This window comes from Periplaneta americana, chromosome 17 (assembly GCF_040183065.1).
Source record: "Periplaneta americana isolate PAMFEO1 chromosome 17, P.americana_PAMFEO1_priV1, whole genome shotgun sequence".
NCBI lineage: Eukaryota > Metazoa > Arthropoda > Insecta > Blattodea > Blattidae > Periplaneta > Periplaneta americana.
The window spans coordinates 54540191-54567441 of NC_091133.1; the positions used below are offsets into that span (position 1 = coordinate 54540191).

Consider the following 27251-nt stretch of genomic DNA (forward strand, 5'->3'; position numbering starts at 1 on the left):
TCTTCTTCTGCCCCGAACTCTTCTCCCGTTCACCATTCCTTACAGTGCATTCTTCAGTAGGCAGTTTCTTTTCAGCCTGTGACCCAACCAGTTCCTTTTTCTCTTTCTGATCAGTTTCAGCATCGTTCTTTCTTCACCCACTCTTTCCAACACAGCTTCATTTCTTATTCTGTCTGTCCACTTCACACGCTCCATTCTTCTTCATATCCACATTTCAAATGCTTCTAGTCGCTTCTCTTCACTTCGTCTTAATGTCCATGTTTCTGCCCCATACAATGCCACACTCCACACAATGAACTCCACTAGTCTCTTCCTTAGTTCTTTTTCCAGACGTCCGCAGAAGATGCTCCTTTTTCTATTAAAAGCTTCCTTTGCCATTGCTATCCTCCTTTTGACTTCCTGGCAGCAGGTCGTGTTACTGCTTATAGTACATCTTAAGTATTTGAAGCTGTTCACTTGCTCTACTGCCTCATTAAAATTCTCAAGTTTACATACTTTATTTCGGCCGGGTAGCTCAGTTGGTAGAGCAGCTGCCTACGGACTGGAAGGTTCGGGGTTCGATTCCAGGTGGTGACAGGATTTCTTCTCGTTGCCAAACTTTCAGAATGGCCTCGAGGTTCACTCAGCCTCCTATAAAATTGAGTACCGGGTCTTTCCCGGGGGTAAAAGGCGGCCAGAGCGTGATGCCGACCACACCACCTCATTCTAGTACCGAGGTCATGGAAAGCATGGAGCTCTACCTCCATGCCCCCCAAGTGCCTTCATGGTATGTTACGGGGATACCTTTACATTTTTTTTACCTACTTTATTTTTCTTGCGACAACCATGGTCTTCGTCTTGTTTGTATTTATTTTCATTCCATACTGCTCACAGCTGTCATTTAGCTCCAGGAGCATATCCCTTAGTAACATCTCCTTTTCTGCTAACAACGCCATATCATCAGCAAATCTTATGCACTTTATTCTTCTTCTTCTTACTTTTACCCCTCCCATGTTATAATAATAACAATTATTATTATTATTATTATTATTATTATTATTAACTATTATTATTATTATTAATATTATTATAATTATTATTCACTATTATTATTATTAACTATTATTATTATTATAATTATTATTCACTATTATTATTATTATTATTATATTTCAGAAATAAATGACTAAATAATAATTAACGTATAGTAAAAGAAGAGTAAACTTTAAATATAGGCCTAAAATAAATAAATAAAAAGTGGGTAGTCATTAGGATTCGAAACATCACTAGTACTACCTTGAAAGCTTTTAACTTCCAAGTCTAGCATCTTCGTTATGAGTTACCGCAACGTCTGTGGCAGCTGCGTGTTACAATACCTTAAAAAATAAGAGCAGCATATATTCTAAGACATTAGAGCTATTTTCCCACATAAACGCTCACATGTAAATCCTGCTGGAAACGATGTGAGCCAAAGTTGGAGATAACTTTTTCATGTACAAGACAGAGACAAGTTTTTCTGTCCTAAGCTGCACAGACAAGAACGCCCTTTTCTGGCTTATTTGGTATAAATAAACACACATTACAAATCACGTGTAATGTGAGTAATGGTAACGTAGTTATTTTCTTAGAATAAAGAATCCATAACGTTAAAAATCGGACCCATATTCATATCAACTTTCTACTCAAAATGGCTTCAAAATGGTATTCTAAAGTTACAGTCTTTCTTCATGAATGACTCTGTATATAGCTACTCTAAACTATGACCTTCAACCTAAATAATAAAAATTAAAATTAATAAACAAAAACAATTTGTACTGCAATAATATAAATTAACTCTATATAGCAATTTAGTAAAATACAGCAAATCAATATTTAAACCTGGATTATATTTTAATATTTCCATTAAAATTTAATTCTTCATTAAACGATTGCAGCCATTTGTAATCTGTGTATTACTGCGGGACTCATCACTTTCTAGTAATTATTTTATCTCTTTAATAGGATGAATTGAAACACAAAGAGAAATAAATAAATACAGTCCGATAAAATGTTCGTTTTTAACTGTAACAATACGGACCTTGTTCCTATATTTTCTACGTAGACCTAAGTGTTTATGAGATTAAGTTTTGTTTCTGATGTTGCATTAAAAGTGGAGTACGCTAATTGTGGCACAAAGTGCCTTGTAAAATCTAAATACACTTTCTATTAGTTCGCAAATTTATATAAATATAATAATAATATTTTCTTTATAATGTGACTGAGTTCTGAAAGTCTTCTCAAAATTTCAACTCCATACCGTTTTTTTTTAGTTGTGTACATTAATAATCACATATCGTAAGTTAAAATGTATATATTTACATACCATGATGTAATAGCGAATAATAATAAATCTCTATATTAAAAATTTGTCTCACACTTTAAACATTTTCCTAAATTGTGTATTATAAGGCTTTGAAAATTACAACTTTTCGTGCATCTGTAGTTTATATATTAGCATAGCGATAACGATTTTTTCCATGAGTTCACGTACAAATCTTCTTAAAACCTGTTATATAACATAGTCTTCAATAGAAATTACATGCTCACATTATTAATTTCAAATAATAAAGCAATTCCTAAAAATTATCAACAGTAATCTCACTAAAGGTTTTGATTTATCTAGAGAAAATCAAAACTAGAGTAAGATTAATTTACTATTACACTATTAGAAGAAAGTATATACATATTAGAAGAAATAAAGTACTGCAATACAATAAAATATGAATTGACTTCCTAAAATTCTAGTTCACCAATGTTAGCTTCACCAAAACGTTTGAACGGAGCTTTATTTTCAGTTGAGTATCTATGCGGTAAACAAATGACGATCGCAAAGCATGTTTTGTAGTACCGTAAAGAATTTGCAGTTTTTTATATACTTGGTTATTTAACGACACTGTATCAAATACGAGGTTATTTAGCGTCGATGGGATTGGTGATAGCGAGATGATATTTGGCGAAATGAGGCCGAGGATTCGCCATAGATTACCTGATATTTGCCTTATGGTTGGGGATAACCTCAGAAAAAACCCAACCAGGTAATCAGCCCATGCGGGTATATATGTTACCTACACTAATAGAACATGATAATTATTTTCAAATGTAAATGTATTGCAATCAGATATTAATATAATTTTTTCCACTTAATACTCAAATACATATACATAAAACTCGTGAATTAACATTACTCATTGTCATTACCATACTTATCAAATTTGATGGTTTACTATAAGGACAAATTATTCCCCTGTGTAACTTAATAATTTAGATATCGTAAAAACAAATTGTGTGTGATGATGCTATACAATAGAAGTAAACGTTAATGCATTTTTAATAATTAACATTATTAGCAAATGTTAATATTGTATCAATGATAAGTCATAAGATAGATAACTTAAACTTATATATAGTAGGCGTACTTAATAACTGACTTATCGGAAAAAACTAAACACGAATGGTAAATTAATAATATTAGTTGTATACTATTTATAATTCTAAAGAGAACATTTTGTGTTCCTCCATAATTCAAAATAGGACTCGTGACATCTTGTTCTAAGGCTGTGGACGATTAGATCACAAGTTTGGTTACTACTCGGCTGTACATGTTTGTCGTTCTGGTTCACTGACATTGAGAGATACGCTATTACTTTTCATTCGGTAGAGATATAGTCCATGCTCACACAACTTGACAGTTTTAGTACCAACTTCCTAGCTCTGGTCGGTACACACACACACACAAAAAAAAAAGAATAAATAAATAACTCACCTCGGGGACCCTTAGGGCCTGGAGGTCCATGAGGTCCCACTTCTCCGGGACGACCTGAAACGAAAAAGGAATTGGCATATTAAATGCGATATTAGTGAAATATTAGATATTTTCAACAATTCTTTAAATTTCGGATTCGTTTTTTAAAGTACCTTACAAATGACCTTATGTTAAAAAAAGATTAATCGAACCAACAGAGATCAGCGGTGTAAACTGATGTATTATCTTCTTTCTTTAGAAAACTAAAAGCAATAAAGTACAACTACGCACATATCCCTCCTTAATGGCTTTTTTATTTGAAAATACTGCTAAGGCGACCATTACTTTCACAAGATACGGAAAGAACCTACCATATATTGTATTCTATTTGCGGACATGCTGTTCTTTGTCAAAACAGCCATCCAAAGGCAGCTGGAAATTTGCAATTGGAAGATTAACGATCTGAGTAACGATATTTCTTAGAATTCAATATTTTTGTTTCATTTATATGCACCTGACTTTGTCCATTAGTTGTTTATGAAACTGTTAATCCTCTGATTTCGGTGGCTTATTAGTTCATTTCCAATAATTGTGCGTTTTTTCTGCTTATTCAAGAGGCAATTGTATTTAGTGTTATATGTTGTAAACTTTAGTTACAAATGAAGGGTTCAGAGCCATAATGGGCCAAGTGCCATTTACTAAAAACGGAGAAAGGAAGAGTTAAATTTAAGTGAATACCATAGTTTAATGAAAATTGACATATAATTTGGTTTTAATGTGCATAATTTATATCATTTGCTATATAATTAATTGAATTATGGTATTTACTTAACTTTGACCCTTCTTTTCTCCGTTTTTAATATATGGCGCTTGGCCCACTATGACTCTGAACCCTTCAAATATGACTTATGAATCGTTGCATGGAAAAACTTGGTGAAAGTTTCGGATTTAAATTGCGAGATTGTGGAAAAGTGACCACCATAAAAACAGTCTTTTGTAAGAAATGCGGAGAATTACTGTTATAATGAAAGCACAAGTAGTTTCCAACATCATCTTAAACATGTTAATCCTGTCGAAGGTGGATCTAAGTCTACTAAAGCTACTGCTTTCAGTTTATTATCTCAATCAACGTTGGAGCGTCTAGTAATGAAGGCTGTACCATGAGTTAAAGCAGCGGTGCACAACCCGCGGCCCGTGGGCCTCATGCGGCCCGTCACTGTGTTTGCTGCGGCCCGATAGTAAAGTTTCAAACTTAAAACTAAAAAAAGTATATTTGAACAGATTTGTATGATTAATTACTATAAATTACAGTAATAATTAATTAGTAAGACATTTATGTAAATAATTTATTATTGGAGGATGTCTGCGGCCCTCCAAAAGAACATTTTTTTAAATATTGGCCCGCAGTATTATAAGGTTGAGCACCTCTGAGCTAAAGTGACTGAAGTAATGAATAAAATTGTGAAGTAGGCCTACTACCAACGTATTGAGGTGTTTGGCTGGAGCAAGGAAATGTGACTATAAATAAGTACACATTGGAATGTTTTCGAAGTTTTTGTATGCATCGTTAGTGTTAATTGTTTAAAATTATGATATACATCAATACAATTAAAAATACTTTGTATAAACGTGAGTTTTTCTTTAAAGCATAGAGAATAATTCTATAAAAATATATTATGGTTTTTGTTCAAATTTAGAAACACTGTTTAAAATCCATAAAAATTCGATTAATATTTATATTTATTTATATTTATAAACAGTGAACACAAATTTGTGAAATTGACAAAGTCAAGTCATACATAAAAATAAACAACAAAGACATAAAAAACTATAAAATTGTATCAAAACACTCAACAACATTAACATTCAAAAACTCATTAATATCATAAAAGGGTTTGTTGATTAAAGAACCAGAGACAAGTCTGTTAAAAGACTTCCTTTCCAGATTAAGAACATGTGTCGGAAATTTGCAATTTTTAAAGACATCACAAAATAATTATTCATTGTTTTGGTTAGCCTACACTTAGGTATATCAAAAAGGTCACGATTTCTGGTGTTGTATACATGAACATCATTCCTATGTGTCAACATATTTGTGAATGATCTTTAACAAAATTTAGGGCTTGATAAATATACATTGATGTTACAGTCATTATTTTTTCATTCACAAATAACGGTCTGCATTGTGCCTTCATCGATTAAATGTGTTCTGCTAACCGATCTAAAGTTTTAGTCCATCGACAGTTCTAATAAATGTCATATTTTTCGTTTTTTTTTCAGTTAATTCCGAAAATATGCGAGTAAAGCCCTCTCTGGTATGAATAGCCACGTTTTTAGCGCCGCGCCGTACCACTATCGAAAAAGATTATAACTTATTTCATACTTTTGCTTGGATTTTTCAAGCAATTAATGCAGCTTAATCGATAACGCTGTTTTCCATTATTAACACTTCTCACTCATAACTGTAATTTTACTAACATATCATTTATACTGTGGAAAAGGAATTGCCTGGGTCACTGGTTGAGAAGAAACTGCCTTCTGAAGGATTCACTGGAAGGGGTGGTGAACGGGAGAAGAGTTCGGGGCAGAAGAAAATATCAGATGATAGACGACATTAAGATATATGTGTCATATGAAGAGACAAAGAGGAAGGCAGAAAATAGGAAAGACTGGAGAATAGTGAAAGACATGCCCTTGGGCAGAATACTAAGAATGAATAAGTGAATGAATGTATCACTATCAAACTTAATTTTTAAACACATTGTTTACTCACGGATTAAATTCCGAATCATTAGCAATCCAACCTAGCAACAAAGTCATATGCTACCTCAAAAAGACAAGCAATTGAATTTTTCATAAATTCATCAAACTAATGCAAAATACAGAAGTAAGATGTTGACATTTTTACTTCCCTTTTTTTTCAGGAACTGCAAAAAAAGTACTTCAGTAACAGCAAACTATAAGTGACTTTTCAGATGACGAATGATCAGGAAACCTCGCCCCCTACGGGCCTCAAATTCTCGAAATGTTTTCTCGACCTGAAAAGTGTTACCTACAGTTCATGGTACGTAATACACATATGTACAGTATACTCACGTAATTAATGTTTTCTATACTTTGTGTTGCAACTCCTACGTATTTAATATTCTTATGACAACTCAAATGTGGATAATGGTTTCTATGGCAACTTAGGAGAATGCTCGCGAGTGAACACATTTAATGCTACAATAAAGTTAATAGTATCATTCTAACAAAATAATGTGTGGTTTAGCTCACTCTCTCTCTGAAACGCTCAAATATCTTTATAGAGATGAATTCTGCTGTTAACACTCGCCTAAAAGTGGTGTGGGAGAACTCTGAAAACAAACGACCCCTCTTAACAACTGTCCTGTAGCGACGCGCTCAATTGCGGCGTTTCTTCGTACTACTCAATTGTCTGCAACCAACTGACAAATCAAGTCCTCCTTCACGCCTCTCTGGATATGGGGTTTAATTTGAGTTATTAGTTTTAAAGGAAAGGAAGACAGCCCTAATGTTTGATGACATGTCTCAAATAGTTCACAAATAATATCGTTCAAATGATTCAATCTATGACTTACCATAGAACATTATGTAGTGTAAGTATTAGACATATTTTGTTTTCAAGTTTTAAAGATAAACGTTTTCCACTATGAAATATTCATCTTCAGGTCTATATTATGCAGTGGCATTTATGAACGCAATAAATTGCCTTTAAATAATATGTTTGTTATGATGAAAATTTTGTTTTTATAAATCAGGTCGAACTAGTACATGAGTAACAGTATAGTAGACATTTGGGATCAACTTTTATATCTCTGTGTCGTAGAAGTCTGCCGTCTGGGATCGGAACCAGTGTTTGACAGCCGTCTGCACCTCTCTGTCGATCCCATAGTATGACATATGCCTCAATTCCAGTGGAGAATATGTTGATGAAAAGCTCAACAGTTGTATCTGTTGCAATAATTTTTTCCGTGAAACTGTGTTTTCTTTCTGTGAACGGTCCAAGGGAAACTTATTTTTAAGACCCTTTTAATTGCGTTCGAGTAGCCAAAATTTGTATAAGCACTTATTTTGACATTATCAACATGGCGAAAGAAAAAAAATAACATTTTTGTCTGCCCCTATGAGAATTTTTGTTTGTAGGTTGACGACCACCATGTGATGATGGTAATGAAGATGATTATGATGACAGAAAAAAGCAAATTGTTCCATATTTGATTGATGAGCTAATTTGAATTTATGTTCAGATCTTCAGTGAAGTCGAATTTGCAGTCATTCAATGATAGCGACAGAGAAATTTACACATGACGTGCCTACGTATTGATATTTTATAAGGTACTGAGATTTATTTATACCAAATTTCATAGAAGATAAAATAAAAAAATCAGAAACATCCGTATGAGTAAAGCTCGTATCAAAACATTTGGAATCCATGACATCATTCCAAAAATAATTACTTCAACCATTAAAGGGTCTGTGGCAATTCTGAAAAATCATTTATACGGAATATCATAATACCCCCCCCCCCCTTTTCTATTCGTTAGTGTGTGATTGTTACAAATATATGTACAAATTTATTATTTCTTAAACTTAAGCTCCTAGTTCACATTTAAATTTGGCTCATCTATCTTACTGTAATCATTACTATTCTTATATGTGTGTTATTCTGTGTTTTTGGCAACCCAGGATGCCTGGGCAGACTATTTCTTGAAATAAATTATATATACATACAATAAATATAAAAGTTAATACAAGAAATCTACATATAAAAAAAACAAAAAATAAATAAAACACAAAAGACTTTGTACGTAGAATCAATTTCAATATCATTTACAAGGGTGCAATCAATCAATTTCCGGACTGTCCTGAATATAGGCAACACACAGGACTTAGGAAACGGAGAAGTTATCAAGAATCAGGCAAACGCCTGGAATCTATACTAAATGCATCACTTAAAAAGCAGGACAGAAGACTAGCCATAAAGTGTATGCGTATATGGAGAGATTCCAGGAAAAATCGTAATAGGTCCTTGACACGTGTGCACAAAATCAAGTGTAGAAGCTCAGTTCTTAAAGACAATCTGACGCTGTTTGATAGACTGACTCAACAGGCATGAAAACAATGATCTTCAGTGACATGCGCATGTACTATTATTAACTGTACAATAAATGAGATACAAGTGCAGTTCGGAAATTTATTGATTGCACCTTGTATAAGCAGATGTTTATTTTTATTGGACTTAATAACGAAAAATGTTGAAAATTCGGAGTAGATTTTGATTATGAACTTAATATAATCTTGGTCCTAGACTAATACTGTGTTTTAAACCTGACATTGTGAAATAATTTTGCTCTCTTAATATTCCGCCCAGTATTGCAGACATAAATAAATTGTATGTAATCTTTACGTTTTTTGTGGTAATATTTCAATAATGTAGGTATAGTTTGTATATTGTTCAATCTTTCATTCATTCACATTTTTCTGACCAAGGGCAGGTCTTTCACTGCAAACCCAGCATGCTCCAATATTTCCTGTTTTTGCCTTCTTCTTAGTCTCCGCATATGATCCATGTATCTTAATGTCGTCTATACGTCCGGAATTTCCACACAGCTGTATATTTTTGCATTTAATATAAATGCACCATAATTTTCATAGTTTATGTTTAAAAAATATGACATATAAAGACGTACATTTATAATTTTAAATTATCAGCCTTATTCCTTTTTACCATCACATGAGACCAAATAAGCAGATAGCGGAAGGAGATATTTCCGTATTGATTACGAAGCCAATATTGGGACATCATGCGTAAGGTTGAGTTGACTTCTCGCCAATGTTTTCCATTCATAGATTTGTAGTGTTATCTCAAATAATTAACATATCGGTAATTTTGAAAATCTGGATGGTGACAGATCCGAAATATTCGAAAAGTTTTACGAGACAAATTCTTCATCATTTACCTCTAAGTAAGGGTTAGGTATGGTGTGGCGAAAAGATTTTCATTATGCGAAATCATCTTGAGGGGTAACAGCAGCAGTTTCTCATTTGAAAATCTAAGTTAAGTGGTGGTCATGAACACCAAATCATCGATGATTTTTGATAACGTAAACAACTTTGCTTCATCTTCCAAAGAATAAAGGTCGAATTATAGGCCTACTCAAAATTAATAATTTCACAGGATACAAAATTAATTAATTTATTAATCTATAAATGATAAATGACACTCGAGAGAAAATTAAACGCAGAATAAATATGGGAAATGCCTTATTATTACTCGGTTCAGAAGTTTCTGTCATCCAATCTGCTCTAAAAAAGCTGAAAGTTAGAATTTATAAAACAGTTACAATACCGATTGTTCTGTATGGTTATGAAACAGACTATAACTTTGAGAGAGGAACAGAGGTTAAGGATGTTCGAGAATAAGGTCCTTAGGAAAATATTTGGGGCTAAGAGGAATAAAGTTACAGGAGAATGCAGAACTGCACGCATTATATTCTTCACCTGACATAATCAGGAACATTAAATCCAGACTTTGAGATGGGCAGGGCATGTAGCACGTATGTGCGAATCCAGAAATGCATATAGAATGTTAGTTGGGAGACCAGAGGGAAAAGACCGGGGAGGCCGAGGCGTAGATGAGAGGATAATATTAAAATGGATTTGAGGAAGGTGGGATATGATGGTAGGGACTGGATTATTCTTGATGAGGATAGGGACCAATGGCGAGCTTATGTGAGGGCGGGAATGAATCTCCAGGTTCTCTACAGGCCATTTGTAAGTAAGTATTAATCAGTAAAGCCCCGCGCCGTGGCGTCGTGGTCTAAGGCATCCTGCCTAGGACTCGCGTTACGGAATGCGCGCTGGTTCGAATCCTCATGGGGGAAGAAAGTTTCTCATGAAATTTCGGCCAGTGTATGGGACGGTGCCCACTCAGCATCGTGATGCACTTGGGGAGCTACGATAGGCAGCGAAATCCGGTTACGCAAACCAGCTATAACGGCTGGGGGGCTCATCGTGCTAACCACACGATACCTCCATTCTGGTTGGATGATCGTCCACCTCTGCTTCGGCATGTGGCCGTGAGGCCAGCAGCCGTCTGGTCGGTCTTGGCCCTTCGTGGGCTGTAGCGCCACGGATTATTATTAATCAGTAAATGTCAGAATATTGCATCCTGTATAATGTGATAATTACATGTACATTTAATAAGTTTTCGTGGCGTGAACTTCAGGGCCTTAGTTATGAAGATGTTGATGATGATGAAATAAAATTCTTTTTCTTCTTCGCTCCGCAATAGGCCATAGGCCTGCTTAATCCGTGACATCACTTCATCTCCTCATGGGACATTCAGGGCTTCTCTTTCCTCTTGTCGCTATACGGAACAATCGATCTTCCATCATTCTTGACGTATGACCGTTTCATTAGGTTCTTCTTCTTTGTATCCGATAATTAATGTATTGCATTTGATATTAGTTTCTGATAATTTCATTTTTAGTCCCTCTAATCTTGTTTTCCAAATTATTTTTTTGATTGTTTTCATTTCTACTAGGTTATTTAGGTCGATGAAATTGGCGATAGAAAGATGTTATTTGGCGAGTTGAGATCGAGAATTCGTCATGGATTTGCCTGACTTTCGCTTTACAGTTGGCAAAACCTCATAAAAAATCAGGTAATCAGTCCAACCGGTAATAATCAGTAGGCACACGTGCTACCACTTGAGCTACGCCGGTGGTTGATTCAAGGTTTTCTACAAGTGAAGGCGAGTGGCAAGTAATACTATGGCGAATCCTTACACTCATCTCGCCAGAATACTGCCTCCATCACCAATCTGATCGACGCTAGATAAAAGGTTAAGTATAAATCGTTAAAGAACCGATTAAAATTTTTGTGGATGACTGAATTGCTACATTTTTCTCCAGTCTAGTACCCTCGTTACGTCTGATCGGCGATGAAGCCGCACTTTCGTTTGTCTGCACTTTTTAATTAACTGTGATGGGATTTTATTAGCAACGTTCAATTGTTTTATAAGCACGCTTCGGTTGGTTTTGTTTCAGAGTTTTTGTTATCTTTCCCATCCAGTACAAACACGAAGCTTTGCAAATTAATGAGCCAACTCTACGAAGGAAAGTGCAACTTCGACGAAAACAACACAATACGTACAGATGTAGCGTTTCGTATTCTTGTTCACTGGAATGTGTTTTACGGTGTGACGTATTATATTTTACTATTAAATAAGTGAAACATCCAAATATTATATCGTCGGCTTACAAGCAAAACACATTAAGTAAAAAAAATATTACCTCTGAGAAAAAGACGTTTTGAAAGCTCTTAATAAAACTGAATTCTCAAAATATTAGTTTTAGTAAAGTAGGTGGACCCAGTATGGTCTATACCCAATATGGCCTAGTCTCATTTTGACTAGTTATGGGTGAAATTCAGCAGATAGCACTGACATATAGTGCAGGCAGTCTTGGAGACTCGTTTGAAGCTGGTGGCAGTTCAGTTTGTGTTTTCCATTGGCTGCAGTTTGATAAAGTTGCTGAGTAACGAACTTTTATTTCTGGTGATCTAATATTCCAAAGGTAAATTACCGATCTCTATATATACGCGTTGTTGGTCATTCATTTGAGAGTTACGTATTATTGCAGCGTGTAATATCCTCTTTAAAATGATATAATGTAGTTTAAGTTTATTTATAACATCCTGCTCATAACCAAACAAACAGAACATTATGTTAAGTGGAACGAATATGACCTATGGTGACGAAGATGATCCTGCAATACTAAATGCGACTAAGTTACACTGAACAACAAATTTTTACTTTTTGTCTTACTTCGAAATAAAAATAGGTAAATATTACTAATATGTGTGTTCTAAATCTGAATTTAAAACCCAAATTGCCCCATCACGTACCATTTTCCAGGGAAAGTAAATTGCATTTTTTACGAAAAACATTTTTTAATTTTTCACTACTACTGATAAAATTACAACACAGTAGGGATTAAAAATGCCTCATAATACTTAAAAAAATGTGTCTAAAATGATGTTACATAGTTTAAAACACAAAAAATACAACAACAAAAATATTTCATATGTATAGGCCTAATGAGAAAAATTTCGGAATTTGAACTTAGCAATTACAAGAATTTTCTGGATGATATAAGTTTATAACTAGACCCGGGACTGTCTTTTACAAGGAACGAACAATAGTCTGCAAGCATACTGGATGATGATCTTCCTTTATATCGCCTTTCCATTTCAGACATTTCTTGATTAAATATTTCCCCTAGCTCGTCACATACCAGAAATCCAAATGAGAATGTAAACGTGTATTTTTGGAGACATATTGCACCCCATTTTCTCGTATGTACTTAACATGGTTTCTACAAGTTCGATGTAGTTGTCTGTCCTAGAATTTCCAAGGAAATTTGAGCAAACATCTTTGAAAGCGCGCCATACCATTTTTTCTGTAATGGAAAGTTTTTTTCTCAAACAATGAGTCAGCCATAACTTTGTGAATTTGTGGACCGATGAAAATGCCCTCTTTTAATTTGCTTACACTCAAACTGGTAAACTTTTCCTTCAAATACTGAAAACCACACCCTTGTTTGTTCATTGCGTAGACCTCTCTTCGAACTGTTATGAAATTTACTGAATATCTATTCATTTATTAGAAGCACAAAAAGATATACCAACAACCATAAGAACCCGGAAATAGGTCATAAACTCATAAAATGCTTTAGTTTTGGTTTACAACCCGCAATCCGCGCCAGATGTTCCCTGGGGGAGCGCTTGTCGAAAAATGAAATCATAGTATATCTTAAAAATGTTACGTGATACGAAGAAAAGAGTTGCATTTACGGATTCAACGCACACCAAGCAAAATTCTTGTTGTTCAGTGTTATCAGAAGAGAAGAGTGATACAGAACATACCACTGATACTTCATTCAAAGATTTGGTGACAACATCCCCAAAAAGGCACGTAAAACCTCGAATCGAAAATTAGTCATCAACAGTCAAGGTGTTGTCCTGCAGAAGGAATTATTTCCTGCCTTAGAAACCACAGCAGCACAACCTAAGAATATTTCACATGATGATGAAAGTAGGACCCTCATACACCAAATCGGGAAAGCAGAAGAAAACAGTTCTAACAAGCAAGTCAAAAGGTACAAAGAAAAAGGAATCATGGTTCTGTAACATGCCAAAAAGATTAAATAAAGGACATGTGGAAGTGTGAAAGTTGTGATATGTAAATGCATGAAGAATGTGCTGGTTTAACCAAGAACGATAAAGGGCCTTCCATTTTTCCGGACTGTGAACCATAAACGATAATTTTGAGAAGGAAAAATTCTGTTGTTGATTTTTTCTTCTATTTTTTTTAAACAAGAGTAGTTTTTTCTTACACTTTCATATACCAATACATGTTTAAAAATAATATTTGTTTTAGTTCTGTATCACTATTTTCATATTTCTATGCCAGAGAAAGAAAAATTATAATAGGTCATATTGCGTATATATGTACCCAATATGACTTAAATATTAAAAGTATTTTTAAGCTTCACTCTAAGAATGTGTGCGTTTAAAATGTGCTTATACTTCTCTAAAGATGCTCACAAACGTTTACTCTTTTGAATGTTAGTATCAGAGTTCATATTTCAGTTCATAGAAGCTTAAAAAAATCCCAAAACTTAGTTAGGCCATATAGGATCCAGTTACCTTAAGTTGTTTCTCTTTATATATATATATATATATATATATAATTTTCCAATTCTAAGTTTGTACACGTACATTATGTACATTATATACGTTTTTTTTTTCTCAGAAGTAATATATTTGACTTAGTGTGTTTTGCTTGTAAACCGACAATATCTACACAATGAGTAACCCATAAAGAACGGAATATTTAATTTCGCAATACAAATTGAGCCGTGTATGCCGGATCAGTCAGCGACGTCGGCTCACAGCCATCAACGCCACCTTTTTCATCGGCATATTTAACGGCCATTTCCTTTCAAATCCGTTACGTCATAGCAGCACGAGTACATAGGTAAGCGAGGAAAAAGGGGGACCTAGTCTTCTTGGATAGCTAAATTCTAAGTTATAGGCACTCGGAAAGCGGACAGAAAGCGATTACTGAAATATTAAATATAAATTGAAAAATAGAGTAGAATTGAATGGTGAGTGTTGAATATTAGTTTACTGTTAGTAAAATAACATGTACAAAAATATAGACTTAATTCTTCCCTGAAGGAGTAAAAACTCGTATTCAGGAATTTATCTAAACACATACTTAACACAAATAAAGATAATTATTTGACACAAAGTAGGTCAAGGAAAAAAATCATAGGGATAAATTAACTTCAAAATATACAATTTCAATTTTAACAATTTAACAAATACATATACATATTAAACCAAATTAGTGACAAATAGCCCCCATTATCAATTGTATGTTAAGTAGAGTCTGATGAGGAGACAGATTTGTGACAAATAGTCTCATTAATAATTGCAAGGTTAGGAAGGATTTGATGAGAAGACATATTAGTGACAAGTAGTTCCATTACCATTATCAATTTGAAGATTAGATAGGGTTTAATGAGGAGATAAATTAGTGACAAGTAGTCCCACTGTTAATGATAAGGTTAGATAGGATTTGAGGAAAAGATAAATTTAGAGGTCATGGGTCTGATATTCACATGTGTCAACTGAAGCTAAGCACGGCACTAAATTTATCTAAAGCCTTGGTTTTTCTGAACCGACGCATGCGAGTTGCGAGGTACGAGGCCCACATCACACAAATCCGGACTACACGAATGATAGTGCGTGGTTTCTATAACGGCGAGATGCGAGGTCTGCACAGCTCGCAGTTATAGAAACCACTCACTATCTCTCGTGTATCCGGATTTGTGCGAGGCGGGCCTCGCGCCTCGCACGTCGCATGCGTGGGTTCAGAAAAACCAAGGCTTTAAGAAACCGTACCAACCTTATCACTTGGACAAAATCCTTGCAGTACTTAAGGTAAAAAATTTGTATAGACAGTTAAACAGTCACACGATATTCTAAAATTAATTTTGTTCCGTATATGACGAAAACACCGAGAGGGGCTAGCAGAGTGGTACAGGGCTAGCCTTTCATTTGGGAGATCCGGGGTTCTATCCCAGGGGCCGGCAATCCTAACTGAGGTTTGTCATGGTTTCCTCAGTTATTTCCAGGCAAATGCTGGGATTGTACCTCTTGAAAGTCCGGCCATGGACGGCGATCCTTCCCTTAATCCTTTCATATGTGTGAGTGAATGGTGTGTAATGTCTTAAATGTTTGTGTTGTATCGGAGGTGGCCCCTACATTGAGCTGATCCCTCATCTGTCGAGGCCCTCCACGTCCTTGTGTAGTCAAAAAAGTATGTATGTGATCCAAAAGGTTAATTTCTCTCCAGACAGATCGCGGCCCTGTAAGGCCCGTGTGGTGTGAGTCATATAAATGAACCTAAAGGGAGAGGTTAAACTAAGATAAAGAAAGAAAGAATATGTTGAAAACCTGTACGTTCATGAAAATTTCGAAGTAGATTTTAATTTAATTACAATATTTTGCCTATGTGTAATGAAAACGTAGAAAAATTGGGGCGAATGCAGGGAATCGTCATGTTCCTTGAACCTTGCTGTACATTAAAATTCCAACGCGTTGTCATATGATAGCACGCTCATTAAGACGAGACTCTCGCACTTCCTGTGATTGGATGCCAAGACGAGAGAAGGGCAATTTGCAAGTAAATTGTCGTGCCCTGACCTTTGGGGTCGTCGTCAGCTCCGGGGAGATTACGACAGCTTCTGCCGAATACAATTAAGTTGTTACACTTGTGAAATGCATCCAGAAGCCGCTGAATTAACAAGCGCTGTTGCTAAGCAACCAAACATCTGAAGAGCGCTTTTACAAATAGTCTACCTGGAGTCGCTAATACCAAAAAACTTAAAATTCGCATGATTAAAGTGACTGACGGGACATTTAGGGCGAGCCATTCCAGCAATAGAGTCCATTCACGCTCCACTAAATATTGTATGGTGAGAAACGTATACCAAAGTTGAGATGAGATGTTGCTGCCACTTTTCACAACGTTTCAAAGTTTGGATCAACTTAATCTTGAGGTAAGCAAGGGGATGGGAAAGTATTCTACTGTCTAAGATTGTTCACTCCTTCATTTATCTGGAGACTAAAACTGTTCGAAAAGTAACTACAGTGAGAATCTTTTAGAACTGTCGGTTAGCAAGTCGGCCGCTTACCTGCGCGCATCCGCCGGCATCTCCTTCTGTGAGTTCAAAGTGCCACAACACTTCACCAGAATTTCCCTACATTCCCCCCTGTAAAGTTAAGCCATATTACACATTAAATAAATTTATTAATTAATGCGGTACTTACCTTCTCACAGAAGTACTGAAAATATTGCCCATTTTGTGTAATAAACGATTTGCATCTTCTTAATAAACTATCAGTTACACGAATCAATTCCTCTGCACTAATGGCTTAACATGTTAGAATGTTTTCTTTTAGTTCATCTTGAGGGTGACAATTAGTTGCGCACATTTCAGTTTATTTTACATTATTTACATTGGATAGTTAAGAAATTTACGTCAATTTCTTTTCCTCGTACGAAAGCAGGACTTTTTGCACTTAATGTACGTCGTTACATTACGATGACGTAGTGAATATCTAACCATTGCACAATACAACACAACACACTACTGCACTGCACCGAATGAAGCATGATTCACGACTGATCTGCCCACCAGTTCGAAACAGCTCAAAGCTACGCCGGTGAAGTGGATGCGAGGAAATCCTGCCGGGAAGCGGCCGACGTGTGAACCTATAGTTTTAAAATATTCTCTCTGTAGTTGGAACAGTTTTAGTTAAATGTTAAATGTTATATTTTATTTAACGACGCTCGCAACTGCAGAGGTTATATCAGCGTCGCCCCATGTGCCGGAATTTTGTCCCGCAGGAGTTCTTTTACATGCCAGTAAATCTACTGACATGAGCCTGTCGCATTTAAGCACACTTAAATGCCATCGACCTGGCCCGGGATCGAACCCGCAACCTTGGGCATAGAAGGCCAGCGCTATACCAACTCGCCAACCATGTCGACCAGTTTTAGTCTCTAGATTCTCACTCCATATGGTGTCTTGAAGTACTGGTGTCACAGATGAAACAATTTGGTTATACGTAGGCTATGTATAAAAGCTTGTAACACTATTAAAGATTTCTAAGAAATTCTTTCACCACAACAAAGAGAAAATTGAATTCTATAAAGAAATAATAAATAGAAAAAATGTAGTTTTGACCCATAAATGGGGACCGTTTTTGCAAAACTTGCTAACTGAAAAAACTAAATTTTACAGGAGAGACAAAACACTATAGTAAGCAAGTTTTTCTGTATGTCTCACTTATAGCAGAAAGCAAGTTTTGAAAAAACGATCACACTTTGACACACTACAATGAAGAGAAATAACCCAATTTTACTAAGACGATTTGAACATCATGTAGAGGCCTGCCTTATGTTAACGAATCCATCAAAATCTCAATTTTGCAAATTTTACAGTCAGCAAGTTTTGCAAAAAATGTGCCAGTCGTATTGTATTAGAAGAATGAGTCAGAATACACATGATATATTTTTCTACAGTAGCCATTAAAGTTTGTAAGCTTATTTTATGTAGCCTATATGTATACTGTGTGTGAACTATAGTAGATTGAATTAGGTATTTATAGTATTTTTAATACTTGTGTTAAAATTTGTTTAAATAAGTAACTTACTATGTTTTAATTGCTTAGTAAATGGTACGCAGTCTTTTGGTTCAAATAGCTTAACATCTGTTCTGCTGTCTTGCTATAATACAGATATGCAATCGAAGTTACGTTATAGCGCATTGAACAAAATTTTGCATGCGGAAGGACAGTAGCGTCGCCTTTAAGGTGTAAAGCTGCAAGCCGTAAAATCATGGATTCGATTCCCGATGGGATAATGGATTTTCTTCATTGATCCACTGCTTCCAGCCGCACTACAGTTCTGGAGTTTACTCAGTCTCAAAGAAAAATGAGTACCAGATCTATTTCCTTAGAGGTAACAGAGGCATCCACATTCATAATGGGGATGACTTTACCTCTACCTAATAAAACTTCGCATTATTGGATCAGCCGTTTAATTACATATCTCACGCTTGCATAAAACTGTCCATTGTTGTAGCTGTTTACTCATTTCGTTATGATACGATACGATACAATACGATAATGGAATTTAAAGCAGTCAAAATATCGCATTCGCATTCAAATGGGAGGCGGTCTACCTTTATCTGCACCATCCAGTATTTAAATTATACTTAATTAACACACTTGAAAAACTGTTCTTTCCCCCTTAAAGTCCATCTCTCGATCGGATTTGAACCCATGAATCTCGAAACTATAGTCGCGACGCTGTTATTCCTGGCATGACTCCTCCTCTTTGCTTACGTCTTAGGAAGTGAAGGCTCTATAAAGTCTAGGTAGGTAGTATCGTTCGCCATTTTTGTTCTTTCGTTGCCGAGCTACCATACGAGGAATCTATTTGCCACACCGTTAAATATTATCATGTCGTAGCTCCTATGATAATAAGTCAAACGCACTGTAATTCAGCAAATAATTGAGCGACAAATAACGTCTTCGTGTCCTTTCTGCGAACACCAACGAAAGAGTCAAAATGGCGGGCGATTATATTAAGTATTTATCGAGCCTTAAGAAATGAATAACGTCTTCCTGAGCGAATCACAAGACGCACACGTTTAAATGTAGCCGACCTGCAACGCGATTGGCTGCCGGAAATAAGAGCGACGGGACTATAATAACAAGTATGATAACCACAACACCGCCGAAGACAACTAATTGGTACTACTATTTCTGAGCCATCAAGGAGAACGAATGGAATATATGAACAACAGGGGAAATACACGAACAGGAGAAATACAAAAGTAACTAGAGGAATAGGAGGACAAGGAGAATACAAGTAGAATAAGGGAAAGACATGGAGAAAAAGGGTAATACAAGGAGAACAAGGGAAATACAAGGAGGACAAGGGGAATACAGGAAGAACAAGGGAAATACAAAAAGAATAAGGGAAATAGAAGAAGAACAAGGGAAATACAAGAAAAACAAGGAGAATAAAAGAATAACAAGGGGAAACACAACGAAAACAAGGCAGAATACAAGGAGAACATATGAAGAACACGGGGAATACAAGGAGAAAAAAGGAAATACAAGGATAACAAAATAAATACAAGGAGAGCAAGGGAAGTACACGAAGAACAGAGAAAATAGAGTAGGGGACTACAAAGAGTGCAAGCGAAATACAAGGAGAAGTGGAATACAAGGAGAACAAGGGGAACACAAGAAGAACGAGGAAAATATAGAGAGAACAAGGAGAATAAAGGGAATGAAAGGCGAACAAGGGAGATACAAGGAGAATAAACGGGGGTTGTATTTCTAAGCGAGTCTCATTTCGCAAATAGTCTCCTCCCACACCTAGTAAGGGGAAAGACGTTGTTCTTCGTCAAAAGTGTCTACTCCAATCTTTGTAATTTCACACATTTCGAAGTTGCTAAAATATACTGTAATATTGGAGATGCAGTTACGAATTTTACCTCTCCACAAGTTTAAAACCATCTCAGTAAAAGTATATTTTGTGACGAGACAGAAGAACAATTCATTCCTTGGAAGTTAAGTTTTCATCACCTCTTTAATTCGAATGCCTTAAAGACTAACGAGCTACAAGAATTAGACTTGACCAGCTTGCATAAAAGACACTAGAGTCTCTCTCCGTCTCTCTCTGAATTCTTAACACTGCGCCAGGAATCAGGAGTCCATGAATTGCAAATGAAGTGGGGCCGGATCCATTGTGTAACCTGGACGGCACAATCAGCAGCAATTGTGTCTAAGGTCTCCAGTTCGATAACCTTATTTTCTCCCCTAAATTCGATGCGGGTGGTGAAAAATTATAGTGCTTCTAGATAAAGGAGCTCCCGACATTGCAAAATGTTCTACGTAACGATGTAAAAAGAAAATATATAGGTACTCGATTGGTACGCAAGAGGTTAGCGTATCGATGCACTAGACTGGCTGTCCTGACCGGGTTTGTGCGTTTTACCTACAGTAAGCATCAAAAAGGCCGCTATATTCCGTAAAATAATGTTCCACAGTAATAATACTTACAAATGGCTTTCTGAGAACCCGGAGGTTCATTGCCGCCCTCACATAAGCCCGCCATCGGTCCCTATCCTGAGCAAGATTAATCCAGTCGCTATCATCATATCCCACCTCCCTCACATCCATTTTTATATTATCTTCCCATCTACGTCTCGGCCCCCCAAAGGTCTTTTCCCGGCCTCCCAACTAACACTCTACATGCATTTATGGATTCGCCCGTACGTGCTACATGCCCTGCCCTTCTCAGAAGTCTGGATTTAATGTTTTTAATTATGTCAGGTGGAAAATACAATGCGTGCAGTTCTGTGTTGTGTAACTTTCTCCATTCTCCTGTAACTTCATCCCTCTTATCCCCAAATATTTTCCTAAACAACTTATTCTCAAACACCCTTAGCCTCTTTTCCTCTCCAGTAATAATAATAATAATAATAATAATAATAATAATAATAATAATAATAATAATAATGTTTGTATGTATTTATTCACACTGCAAATGGGTAAATACCCGGTGGCAGTGGTAACTAATTGCACTCAATAATGACAATTAATAATAAACACAATTAATAAAACAAATACAATTAATAATATATTCATAATGCTCATAATAATAAATACTGGTAATAGTAATAATAATAATAATAATAATAATAATAACGAGAATCCTAAATTAAATGAAGCACGATCAGTTAAAATAACATTTAAAGTAAATTTAATTTGTATCTTAACCCTAAGTTCGAACTGAAACCACAAGTATATGTTCATACATGCACAAGTACCTTTCAGCACTACACTCATTTCGCTGTCAACTCACTCACTGCACTGGAACTACGACACATTAGTGGTATTAGTAAATGAAAGAAGTCCGTGACATGACAGCCCATGGAGGGCCAAATGGGCTCAGGTCGATGTACCATCAGCCTACCAGTATATGGGTAATGTATGGATAGCACGATGATCTCTCCAGCCCTTATAGCTGGCTTACGAAATCGCTCTTTTCCCTGCTCACTGTAGCTCTCCAAAGTCATCACGATACTGGGTTGGCAGCGTACATTGGTCGAATTCATTCATTTAGTGTTCTGCCCAAGGGCAGGTCTTTCACTGTAAACCCAGCTTTCTCCAGTCATTCCTATTTTTTGCCTTCCTTTTTGTCTCCTCATATGATTCATATATCATAATGTCGTCTATCATCTGGTATCTTCTTCTACCCAGAACTCTTGTCCCGTTGGTCGAATTATTATAATTACTGATTAGTCAGACAGACTAGCCGTTAGTAACGATCCCCACAGTAGGTTTTGAACTGACGACGAAGAGAGATACACTCTTCGAAACGTTGTGCTACAATTTTGAAAATTAGCAATGGAAAACGTCCAAACAGCTCAACCATTGTTAAATTCTGTCCTTCCATTCCAAAGTTTGGTATTCTATTGAGACAGTGACGCGGTTTTCTAGTCTTTATAATAAAATTTTCATGAGAGAGAAATTTAATCACAACAAGAAACGAACAAAAGATTAAAGGAAGTAATCTTAGGAAGAATCTAACAAGGGGAATATGAGATGCGTTAAGCTCGAGTTGTTTCAATATGAATTTGTGTTACGTGTAAGAAGAGACCAGATAAGAGTTTCTTTCTTTTTTATTGTGGAATTTTAAAATACTACGAGGTGCACTTCCTTGAAACCATTTCATAATCTCCGCTTGAAGTTTTGAAACACGACACTTCCCTTGATTTAGACGCATTCAAGTCGAGAAAAAGAGAGCAAAGAATAATACTTAGAATAACGAGTTCTCCTAGATGATGGGAGTATTTTAATTGTAAATGCTTTGAATCCCTTACAATGTAATAATTTGACATCATCTGCATGAATTCCATTTTAATGCCCTCTTTATTTTACATATTATATTTTCATCTTCTATGCAGCAGATGAGTTCAGTGAGAAAGCGTGCTAACCAACATGAGCGACTTAGGATTTTTTCGCTCTCTTACATCCAGAGCAAAATGTTTACTTTCCCATTACAGAAAATATTGTGATATTACAAAAAGTAGATTTCGAGCTCTTCGCTAAAATACACATTTTCAGCACTCTGTTACCAAAAAAATAGTTTTGGTAAGCTCTCTGTCTGTCCGACAGTCCGTGTTCACAGATTCTTCCTATATTATCGGATGAAATCTGTTCATATTCGGTATCTGCCGGTCAATTTATTTGTAAGTTATGTTCATGAAATGTAATAGTTCAGAATAAAGACTAAATAATGTGTCTCTATTTTAACCCCTTCAGACTTGAATTTATATTTAAAAAAAATTGAAAAAAAAAAAACTGATCACATAATCATTATGGGGATCCAAAATTCCCAAATCAAGTCTTCACAGAAAATCAACATTTGGGGACAATTTTGGCCCCTACGGCCCCAAAATTTTAAATTTTATTTTTAATTCAGGTATAGAAATGTTTAAAAAATAATATTCTCCATTTCTATCTAACAGAATTTTTCAAAATATTTAAAAGTATCGAAGACATTCCAAAAAAGAAAAAAAGAAACAATATTCACTATAATGTACAGTACATCAGGCCTGAAAGGTTTAAATTAAAGCTCTCAATAGCGATTAACATTTAATTTATACTAATGATTTTTATACCTATATTTTTGCATAATTATGATTAATAGATAGGTAACTGAGGTGCACAGTAAGTCCACAGATCCAAATAATTATCAGAAATGAATTGCTATATGCAGAATTATTTATATCTACCTTGTTCTCCTTTTATTCCCCTTATTTTCCCAGTTCTCTCTATCTTTTCCTTATAATGTTGTATTTCCCTTGTTCTCCTTGTATCCCACTTGTTCTCCTTGTATTCCCCTTGTTCTTCATGTATACTACTTGTTCTTATTTTATACCCCTTGTTATTTTTGTATTCCCCTTGTTCTCTTTATATTCTCCTTGTTGTCATTGTGCTCCCCCTCTATTATTGTGAATTAGTTTAGTGTTCAGCGATGAACAGTTATGAAAGACCCCTTATTAGGGGAAATATCAGTTCAACCCCCGACCACGAGCGTTGCTCATACGAAGACAAATTCATGTAATTGAATTTTTGTTTTAATATTTAATATGTTCATTATTGTTTAATGCATGTAATAGTTTTCAATATATTTCATTGCATTTAATATGTATTTTTGTAATAAATGATATTGTTTGATCATTTATTTGATTGTGACTACATTTATTACCAGGGCGTGAACTATTGAAATAACATCTGGAAGATTTATATTGAGAAGAGAATGTTTTGTTCGGAGTCTTATAATAAAGAAGTAATATATTTTTAACATTTAAATGCTGGCTTTCATAATAACTACATAGGTTATAGATCTAATAGTTATACATAATACAGTAGCATGGATACTTGGCTTAAGTCATTGTAAATCATGTTTCATATTGCAACTAGTTTGGATTAATTAGGTTAATTTATCTGTTTAAAAATACTTCAGATTAATTGGACCTTACATTATATCCATGTCACTGTATTCTGAACTTCTTTCATAACAAAACTTTTTTGCCTCGTATTACCGGTATCTTTTAACTATTTTAACATTATCCATGAAGATGAACTGTACAATCAGTATCATATTTATTTTATGAGTGAATTTGCTCTAGAAGTGTTGGCCTTTCCTTCAGGAAACTATAGAAGTCAATGCAAAACACATTTTTGAAATGATATTTTGTGATTAACATGGCCTTTATTGAATTCATTACGGTGACATCTGATGGAAAAATAAGGAATTAATCAATGTTTCACGTGGTCATTAAATAAAATAAAAGAAAAAAAATATTTCAACAATAATTTAGGGAAACGGGACGCCATTTATAAAAAACGGGACATTTGGCATCCCGAGCATACTTTTCTCGGGACAGGGGACAAGAGTTTGAAAAAAGAGAAAATCCTGTTAAAATGGACGTCTGGTTACCCTAGTCTAAAGAAATATTCATTTCGCCAGAATTTTATTAAAATTCATTTTCCACTAAATATAAGCCTCAAACAGCAAGTTTTGGGTCGTTACTATGTTTGAACGAAAGGAGCTGGCTTAGTGACGTACGGTTTGATAACAGGGTCGCCGTCAACGCAAAGAATCTAAGCTGTGTGAACCGTACCTCTCTAGTGCTTTTGTTGAAAAGTTGTAGCAATTCAAAATTTTTCGCTGTCAGGTTTACATTTTGCGGAAAATAAATTTTGCTAACGTTGTTGCAAAATTAGTAATATTTGTTTAGAGACTTAAAATACCGCCATTTTAAAGCAGTTCAAAAATGACCAAATAATGCACACTTCAAGAAATATTTCAGCTACAGCCGTCAAATTTGCACTAAAATATGGGAATTTTATGTTTTATTTCTAGGATATTTAAAATGAATCATACGTGTAAAAGTATAGGGTAAATACACGAAAGTTTTAAATGTACGCATGTCCTTAAAATTTTTAGCAACACTGTACATTTGACTCGTTTCGAAACAATTGATAGTTTTTTTTTTATCAGATCGTCAATGATGTTTCAGGTTAGGTATAATTTATTTTTTCGAACTACGATTCAAAAGACATACACAAATGAAATAATTTATTATGTACTCGGATATGAATACGCTATACATTTTCATTGCACAAAAGCATCTCTTGTAATATAAAATATTATGTTATTGACTTTAATTATGAAGAATTATACGGTTGAAATGAATATTACCTTTTATTGCTGGACAAATTCAAATGACATAACCATTCATAAACTCTAATCATTGTTTATATTATTTTCTCTTTACGAAGTCATTTAAAAATGAAATAAATGTTAAAAAAAATATTGTTAGTTCGTAATTAGATTCTACAAAATATTCCTGCCTTCTCATTTGAACCATGCTTCTGTTAAAAGTTACTCGTTCAAGTACAAGAAGGGCTCCGTAACCAAGAAAAGAGAGAATTTTACAAACCACAGACAGACATTGCAAGTATAAACGTCTCTTTACTACTTGGTCGACGACAATCGCAACTAGCCTATATCTAAATTCCCACAGAAACAAGTAATAATATTGACTATAATCATAATCCGTGGCGCTACAGCCCGTGAAGGGCCTAGACCGACCAGCCGGCTGCTGGCCTCACGCCCACATGCCGAAGCAGAGGTGGACGATCATCCAACCAGAATGGAGGTATCGTGTGGTTAGCACGATGATCCCCCCAGCCGTTATAGCTGGTATTCGCAACCGGATTTCGCTACCTATCGTAGCTCCCCAAGTGCATCACGATACTGGGTGGGCTAACTTATAATTAATTTCTCTTAGTAAACTCTTTTTTCTGTCCGTCTAAGCCTCAACAGCCAGTTTATTCTAGGTAATGAAAAAAATCACGAACAAAACCAAAGATTTTGATTTGAACTGGGTTTGTGTTATATATTTAAAATAAAGATTAATTAATCTCTTACCAAAAAAGTTTTATTCCATATAAATCGTTCTCGGTTATCAGACTCTTAGGGTCATATTCATAGACATTCTTAGGGCGGGCTTCCGGTGGATGATCAGCGAACTAACGTTTTTCGTATTTATAAACCAGAGTTAGCGATATGATATGAATCCTGTACAAGTAATCAGTTGATAGCCGGGGCTAATTTAGCACGCTCGTAGCGCTGGTTAGCGAAATGTCTATGCATAGCACCCTTAGATGCAGAATATGAAGAAATTCTGCCGAATAGTTTATAAAGAAATTGCTGTACTCAAACATATAAAAGGCAGATATACGTTCGGCCCATGAAATTCACAGCATAAGAAGACTTTGTCCTTATACAGGGACATCATTTTATTTTTACTTCAATTTTTATTGTACCCGAGTTTTTTAATGTACTTCCCTCCCACCCCTTCTGCTAGTAAACTTCTACTCGTTCTTCACACAGAACCAAGGCCGCATATGGAATCAAAGTCGTATTACGATCAAGTATACAGTACTGAGTGAGTATAGTACGTTCCAAGAAATATGGTCGCATTTTCCAGTGAATAAAGTACATTCAGTATTGAATCATATTTTCGCACAGGTACTGTGTTCATTTGGTTACATAGTTTCCCGGTTTCCCCCACACGTATTTACTGGCTCCTCTGTAAAGGCTAGGTGGCTGAGCTGTCAGCTCTTTTCTGAAAACATTTGCTGTCAGAAATTTGACGTCTACGTAAAATTATACAACTGTTTAAAATAATTTAAATAAAAGGGCCTCGTTAAGTAACTGTCACGTGAT

At 35.3% G+C, this 27251-nt stretch overlaps 1 protein-coding gene across 1 annotated transcript in view; it reads right to left on the bottom strand.

The window, feature by feature from the left end:
* The window catches only part of LOC138692935 (uncharacterized), a 100186-nt gene that overhangs the window by 28604 nt on the left and 44331 nt on the right, over positions 1-27251 (bottom strand). The window contains exon 3 of the mRNA XM_069816324.1: positions 3782-3835. Within this exon, the coding sequence (XP_069672425.1) occupies positions 3782-3835 (54 nt within the window). The remainder of the gene's footprint in view (positions 1-3781; positions 3836-27251) is intronic.